This window comes from Lissotriton vulgaris, chromosome 6, assembly GCF_964263255.1.
Source record: "Lissotriton vulgaris chromosome 6, aLisVul1.2, whole genome shotgun sequence".
NCBI classification, from domain to species: Eukaryota; Metazoa; Chordata; class Amphibia; order Caudata; family Salamandridae; genus Lissotriton; species Lissotriton vulgaris.
In genome coordinates, this window is record NC_141694.1 from 1,100,457,267 (window position 1) to 1,100,465,341 (window position 8,075).

At 43.4% G+C, this 8,075-nt stretch overlaps 1 protein-coding gene across 1 annotated transcript in view; it reads right to left on the bottom strand.

The window, feature by feature from the left end:
- Positions 1-7,832, bottom strand: part of ZC2HC1B (zinc finger C2HC-type containing 1B) — a 113,683-nt gene extending 105,851 nt beyond the window's left edge. Inside the window, exon 1 of the mRNA XM_086925742.1 lies at positions 7,824-7,832. Within this exon, the coding sequence (XP_086781868.1) occupies positions 7,824-7,832 (9 nt within the window). The remainder of the gene's footprint in view (positions 1-7,823) is intronic.
- Positions 7,833-8,075: the final 243 nt, after the last annotated feature.

Below are 8,075 nucleotides of genomic sequence, written 5' to 3' on the forward strand. Positions count from 1 at the left end.
AATTGCTTAGTCGTCCCAAGAGGGCAGGCCAAACAGTTCATGCACACTTAGGGAGTGTAAACCACTCCTCCTCTGCTCTGGCCAGCCCTGCCCTGCCCCACATTGAACAAGGCCACTGACTGCACTCAATAGGAAAAAGAAAATGATAATAACGATACGTTAGTGTCATTTTATTTTTCCATTTTGCGCAGCGGGGCAACACTCCTCCGCCTTAGTGGAGGAGCCTCCACTGCTTGCCAATACACTTAAGGGGTCAGTAAAGGAAGAGATCTGGGATTTTACCAGAAAAGAGATTTTATTGATCATAGATGCCAAACCTCTAAAGATTCCCCTTTGACCCAATACTGCTGACTCGCAGACTCGCCCATACAAGATGACCCCAGAGGTCATTGCAGGCATCACCCCTGTCATTGAGAATATGACAGAGCAAGGGACCTTTAAGGAGGTTGTCGGGAGCCCATGTAACTCCCCAATTATGGCCCTACAGAAATCAAATAAAAAGTGGAGAATCGTTCAAGACCTTTAAAAGATTAACCAAATCTTCGTTCCATGCTATCAAATGCGTTCCAAACCTTGACGTGATTCTCTTCCAAATCCCTCCAGAAGCAGGGTGATTTATGATCGTTGCATGAAGAGAGTCAGTTTCTTTTCACATTCTGGTTCCAAGGGAAGACCCTTGTGTGGTATGGCTCTCCACAAGGGTACACAGAGAAACCATCCTATTTCAACCAGATTCTTAAAATGAACCCAGAACACTTGTAATTGCCCTGTTGCTCGACACTAATCCAATACATAGATGATCTCCTGATCGCCTTAATGGCTAAAGCTTGCAAACAGGACACTATTGCTCTACTCAACTATTTGACTGAAAACAGGCATAAGGTCTCACCTGAGTACCAAAGGATGAAAAAAACACGAAAGCCTTCCAGGAGCTTAAGAATTTGCTTGGCACTTCACCCGCTCTTGAAATTCTCAACTATATGAAAGACTTTGTGCTCTTTTGTCACAAAAGAGATGGGTGTGCACAGTCTGTACTAACACAAGCCCATAGAGACACCTAGCGTACCATCTGCTATTTTTCAGGTACTCTTGATCTGGTACCCACAGTGTTGCCTGATTGACTCAAAGTGGTTGCAGCGGTTAGCCTTAGCGTATGCAAACAGAAGAGATGGGCAATCTTTTGATTGTGATGATACCTCACTGTATTGAGATCCTCATGACTCACACCAGATCTCAGCATTTGCCAATAGCTGCCTAACCCACTATGAGAGAATCATCTTGGCAGCTGAGAGTGTTTCCATTTGGAGATGTAACACACTAAACCCTGCTTCTCTATCACCATCCCCAGAGGGAGAGGATGAGGGTGACTGTCACCATGATTGCGTCAGTGTAACTGAGTTATGCACAAAACCAAGGATTGACATACTGGATTTTCCACTTTCTGAATCAGACTTTACCCTCTTTGTTGATGGGTCTTCTCTAAGAGACCGACCTGGCATCCAAAAAGCTGCTTATGCTGTATGTATTTTGAGCAAAGTAGTGGAAGCCTCTTATTTGTGCCATGTAATTTTTGCGCAAGCAGATGAATTGATAGCCCTTACAGAAACTTGCTATACTTCATAAGACTCTTGAGTTACAATTTATACTGACAGCCAATATGAGTTTGGTGTTGTGCATGACTTCGGTCAGTTATGGTCAGAGCAGGGATTTCTGAAAGGGGTTGTATGTTTCACATTTGCTAAATGCCCTCAAATTGCAGAAGGAAACAGCCGTGGTTAAGTGTGCTACATATAAGAGCTGTAATGATTTGTCACCAGCGGCAACTGTTATGCGGGTGTTGTCGCCCGACACTGCGTTCTTGAGTCCAATACCTTTCACCTAGATGAACCATGTAACACAGAGGTAGAGACTGTGACCAATATGTTGCTGAGTACTGTGCACACATTCAGTGAGTTGAGGGAATTACAACTTGCTGCCCCAGAGATAGAAAAGGCTAAGTGAGAAAGGATGGGATGCGCAAAGGATGCCAGAGATATTTGGGTGCCAACGGAAGGAAAACCAGTTCTTCCAGATTCTCTCTTACCTGCCATGATGAGACACATGAATGGTCCAACTCATGTAGGAAGAGACGGAATGAAATCTACTTTCCGTCCTCACTGGTTTAATCTCCGCTTCAGAATGATGGCAAAAGATTTGTGTGAAAGATGTATGAGCTGTTAAAGGCAAATTGTAGGCAACAAAGTTGCATTGACCATGGGTAACATTGGAAAATCTGATGGTTTTCAGATTGACTTTGTTGACATGCCATGCTGCAATCAGCTGAAGTATAACCTTGTGCTTGTATTCACTTTGGGTTGAGGCTGATCCCACCCAGAAACGTGACAGTCTAACAGTTTCCAATCTATTGTTGCAGGAGTTAATACCGCAATTCAGGAAGCCAGTTCATCTTGAATCAGATCAAGGAACTTACTTTAAGAATGAGGTCATACAGCTGATATTTACAGCCCTAGGCCTTGACCAAATGTTTCTACAGACCGGTAACCACAGGAGTTGTAGAAAGACTGAATGGGACAATCAAAGCTAAACTGACTAAAGCTTCCATCTCTACATTGCTTAACTGTCCTGGCCCCCTTCCTTTAGTCCTCATGAGTATCTGAAGTACCCCTTGTAAATGAACTGGTTTATTGCCACATGAAGCATTGATGTGGAGAGCCATGCAAATAACCTCTGTCCCGGCAACTACCCGAGTGAATATCATAGATGACATGAACCTCGAGAACTGCAAACGATTGTCTGACGTGGTGGGTTCTATCTCTCATAAGCTAAAAATCGCTACTCCAGCTGTCCGAGAATCTCCAGGGCATGACTTGAACACAAGTGACAGGGTCCAAATCAAGAAACATGTTCACAAGATTTGCCTGGAAGAGCACTGGCATGGACCCTACTAGCAGGGGCATAGCATGGTCAGTAAGATTGGGGGGGCTTCAGATTTTCCAACAATCATGCTGACATATACTGTTAAAATGCATTATGCCACTAGCAGGGTTCATGAGAGGGCCCTAAGGGGCAGTGGAAAGGGAGAGAAGAGTGGATTGGTAGGAGTACTAGCTTCAACAGAGTTACTCGATACAAATTGTGGACCATGATGGGAGTAGAACCTGCACTAATTTACTTTTTATAGGATCTACACAAGGGCCTCTCAGCTAGTGTAAGATATGGGCCCAATGGGAAATGCTCACAGACCTTTAAACTGCTGCGTTGGGTTTGTCAGGGTCGTATTTTAGCATTTTTTAAATTTATTTTTTATATTAATCAATTAGAAAAAGCACTGAGCGACTGATGTTTGGTTGTTCCCAAAGTGGGAGGCCGTTCAATTCCGCCTCTGCTTTATGCAGATGATATAGTTTTAATTGTCCAGACGGCCAAGGGTTTACAAAGACTCCCTATCCTTTGTACTGATTTTATGAACAGCCTTGACCTCTCCACCAACTTCGCAAAATAACATGTGATGAAGTTTGGCTCGTCTAAAACAAAAACCATGAAATTCATAGTAGATGGAGAAAATATTAGTCAGGTAGACGAGTTTAGATATCTAGGGGTTCAACTGGATTCTGTCTTTGATTGGCATCCACTTATAACTTATATTGTGATGTCTTTTAATAGAGCTATGTTCAGCATAGCTGACTTTTCACGCCAGTCAAGGCGCACCCACATGAAATCTGTTGTGCAAATTTTCAAGGCTCAGTGCATCCCAATAGCCAGTTATTGCAGTGGAATATTGGGGCTGTGGCTCAGTGCCAAATTAAAATAGCGGAAAATAAATTCCTAAGGGGCCTTTTGGGAGTATCACAAAGTGTACCCTATGAACTTGTGCATGAAGAATTGGGATTAGGTGATATCATTGAACAGCTCCGACTCTGCCCTCTAAAACTCTAGCTTTCAATTTGGTCTCAATAGATTAATTATACAAGACTGTTTGAACATGGACAAGCCCTCATTGATCTCATGGTTGGCTTATATCTCCCATAACATGATAACCCTAGGGATGCCCAATTTATATGTCTGATCTGATCACAAATGGGTAGCAGAAGCGTTTAGGGACAAGATGGCAGCAGATCGCGAGGACACTGCATTATTTAAACTCTTGGGGGGGCATTAAGATGGCGGGCAGACTTTGTCCGCCTGCCACCCTAACGGAGAACGGGACCGCCCGCCATAAGTGCGGGGGTCCCGTAGGGGGAATTAGGATGTGCCCGCCACAGTGGCGGGCACATCCTACATGTTTATCATTGTGGCGGGCGGTGCACTCTGCACCGCCCGCCACAATGATAAACATTTGTGCACGCATTTGCATATGCAAAGCGGCAGGCACCGCGTGGTGCCTGCTGCTTTGCATATGCAAATGTAGGGGGGGGTACCATAGGTACCCCCCTGTCCTCCCCCAACACTAGCATCAAAAGGGTGTCCCGCAGGAGGCCCCCACAGCAATCACCGCCTGCCTTTCCGTGGCGGCATTGCCGCCACGGAAAGGCCCATCCATGCAGACATCGTAATATGGCTAGCCATCATATTTTCCTATTACCGCCGCGGTCGCAAGGCGACCGCGGCGGTAAAGCGGCGGAAGGTCTTCCCCCCCGCCGCCTTCCCCCCCGCCATCCTAATCTGGCGGGGGGTAATCCATGCAGCGATGTCGGGCGGATTGCCTCCGCCATGCCGGCGGTGGCCACCGCCAGCTTGGCGGAGGCAATCCGCCCGACATCCTAATGACCCCCTTGGTGTGACACGCAATATTAGTAAAAACCGCAACAATTTTGAACCATACCTGACCTGAAACTTGTCCCGCCACCAGCAAGGCTTATTGATATATTTCAGGTTAAACCTATTCCCATGATTAGTTCTTTTTAATCATGGTTAATCAAGGGCTCAAAGTTGCCCTATGTGATTGTGACAACGTTTCGTTTATTGATACATTACATACTGTCATGATCTGTGCGAAATTTTATAACTTACAATACAAGTTTTTAAGACCACTTTTAAAGACAAGGAAGTTTTCCCAAGTTAGGCCTGCATTATTATATTTACCGTTTTTAAATACACCTACAGTATGCTTTTACAATATCTTACTGGGTTCTTAAAGCTAGCATAAAATGATGCCTGGGGTTAATCTTTGAGCTCTGTTTTAAATTCATTTGTCTTTTATGATTTTTTTTTTTAATGGAATGAAGAAATTGATGATGATGGTAGGAGACCTAAGGGAGAGAAAAATATTTTTCTGTAAAATTGCTAAAAAAAAATTAGGACTTTCAAAACAGAGAGAGACTGCGTGTATGTTTTTGTCTGTGTATGTAAAACATCCTGGTGAAATCTGACAGATACCTCACAATACCCAACTCAAAGCCCCTGTACCCAACCTATTTTAAAAAATACATTTATTCAGGGGTGTAATACCCCAAAGACTCCCTCTGAAGTTACGCCCCTGCGTATTAGGTGATCCTGGTCACCAACACTGCCGCCAAGTGTGCTGGTCTGCCAAATTGGATACATGCCTCCCATATCAAGAGAGCAAAACACGAAAGTTAAGAAGCAGAGTCAAAATCTGCAAATTTCTCAAGTTGCCCTAGGTTCGAGGTGTCTGAGGCTTCGAAAGAAGAGGAGGAGGACTAGACTGGAGATCCATCATCTCCGTCAGATTAGCAGCATACAGAGCCTGAGACTAATGGGAATGCTGTCTTTCTAGCAACCACTGTGATACCATCACTGAACTGAGGATATGCATAGGCTACAACAAATTCATGGAAGGCTGAGACTAACCTATCAAATCAACTTCGAAGAGCATTGGAAGTTGGAGCAGAACCAGGAGGCTCCACCTCAAGGTGAAGCAGCTCCGTCAGAGCCAGAAATCTTGAACACTTCGAAAGAAGGTTGGCCAAGAACGACCATCCTTAGATAGTAACTGTTAACGCCCAAGATGAGACCAGAGGTAATTAGGGAAGGCTGTGAGCCAGAAGGACAAGAAGAGTTGGAACAGATTGACACTGCTGACACAGACCTGAAGTTGAACCATACTAAACAACCTAAAAAAGAAAGACAGGTAGATCGAAAATACTCAGGTCCAGACTGGACATATGTCGCAAAAATCAAGTTTGACACAGATGACTGCCTGACTGATTCAGTTGAGCTTTCATGACACTAAAGACTTGTTGTGATGAAGACCTCTTTACACCATTACTGAATCAAATCAGGAGGTAGAAGGAAATTGTGATCCGTCCAGTTTCCTGTATATCTAATCTCATAAATCACTTAGGGAAGGATCACTTGTCCTGCATAACCTGGGTATACAGGTGATATATGTGTATGTCCCAAGATAAAAAACCCTCATGCACGTGTGAATTGGATCGAGTTAGCGGTATATCTTGGTTCTCGGCTGTTCATTCACATGACTGCATAATCATTGGGTTAGTTGGTATGCAACCTCCACCCGGAGGTATTTACCTTTGGTTAAAAACAGTAGTGATCAGTGATGAGTGGTAGGTGAATTAATCTAAAATACTCGGACAGCCAGATTTCTTATTTATTATTTCTGGATTCGAGGAGGTTGTCAGAAAATGTATAGATGTGCGTATAGGGAATGATTAGGATTCTTACGCACTCAATTTTCGTGATTATAAAAAGGTCGACATGTTTCAGCCCTTGGTTGCCTTGTCAGGTCATGTGGGCTTTCTTCAGGACCATGTGAAGTGTAGTGGTGTCTCATATATAAGAACTTCTTATTATGATGAAAGGTGTAGCAAAGTGACGTAATAGTCCTTCACCTCAGGGAGGTCTCGTAGTACCTGTTAAAATAAATGGTATAGAAAACCAAGGGGGAGGGAAAGTGGGTTACAGGACACTAATAACACTTAAGTTACCACAAAATTTCATTTCGCAACTGCAAAAATGGCAATACTTTATAGAGCACATACCAATCTGGCAAATGACACACACTCATTACCGGCTTTCACCCATGGTAGTCGAATTGTTTCGTCGTAGTTGGCAAATTTTCCCTACTTATTATGTTTGGTTAAAATTGTTCGTATTCCATAAACCCTATTTGGGCCTTATAAATTAGCCAGTTGGCATCTCTTAATAATGGCCATTCATTCGCACTTTCACTCAAATCATTCGATATTCAAGTGGTGTCACCATATCAGATGCCCGATATTTAAATACGGATATTCACATTACCGTTTTTTTCACTTTTTTCTTGGGCTCCTACTAAGCATTCATTCACAATTTCCATAATGCCCAAAGTATCAAAAATCTTGTGTGCTCATGGTTAATGCTCTTGAGGCATTCTATATGGTAAGCGATAGCGTATATAGAGAAAGGCTCGCCTGCTCTTAGTATCGGGCGTAGCCGTACGTGTATATTCTCCCTCGTATCATTCGGCATTGAGATGGTTATCTTATCATCCACTGTTACAGACATACAGATATTCATGTATACGTTTGGCGTAACTCAATTTAAAGACACACGCTGCCTGTTGGTATCACTTTTCCCAAGATGCTGATAAGCATCTTGGGAATATACTCGGGGATTGTTTGCAAGTTATCTCAAAGTTTCTTGTGTTCCTTACTTCCATACATTCTTAATAGCGTATATATGAGAAGGTTCATCTGCGTTCAAAATCAGGCGTCTTTGAATTTATATGGCACGATTTTACACATACCTCTTTTGCGCTGGTTCAAGCTTCAACTGGATCCAGGGGGTCAGGGAAGCCTGCTGTAAGCATTAATAACACATTGCAAGTCAAGCATGGGTAATACATTGCGGTTTGTTGTTACCTGGAGCATCGCGTTCCTGCTACCTGTGGCTAAGTCCTCAAGCACGACTTGTGCTGACACTGCCTTTCTGGACCCGGATAAAGGAATGCTTTCCGGGGCCGTGTTTTAGACCAATATTCTTGTGACGTGAACAATGAAAGAAAAACTATGCTGAGAATATTTTCTTTGTGTCAAGTAAATCAGCAAAAAAAATCTCCCATTTTTTGGCGATTGGAAATGACACTGTAAACATACGATGTTGTTGGGCACAAG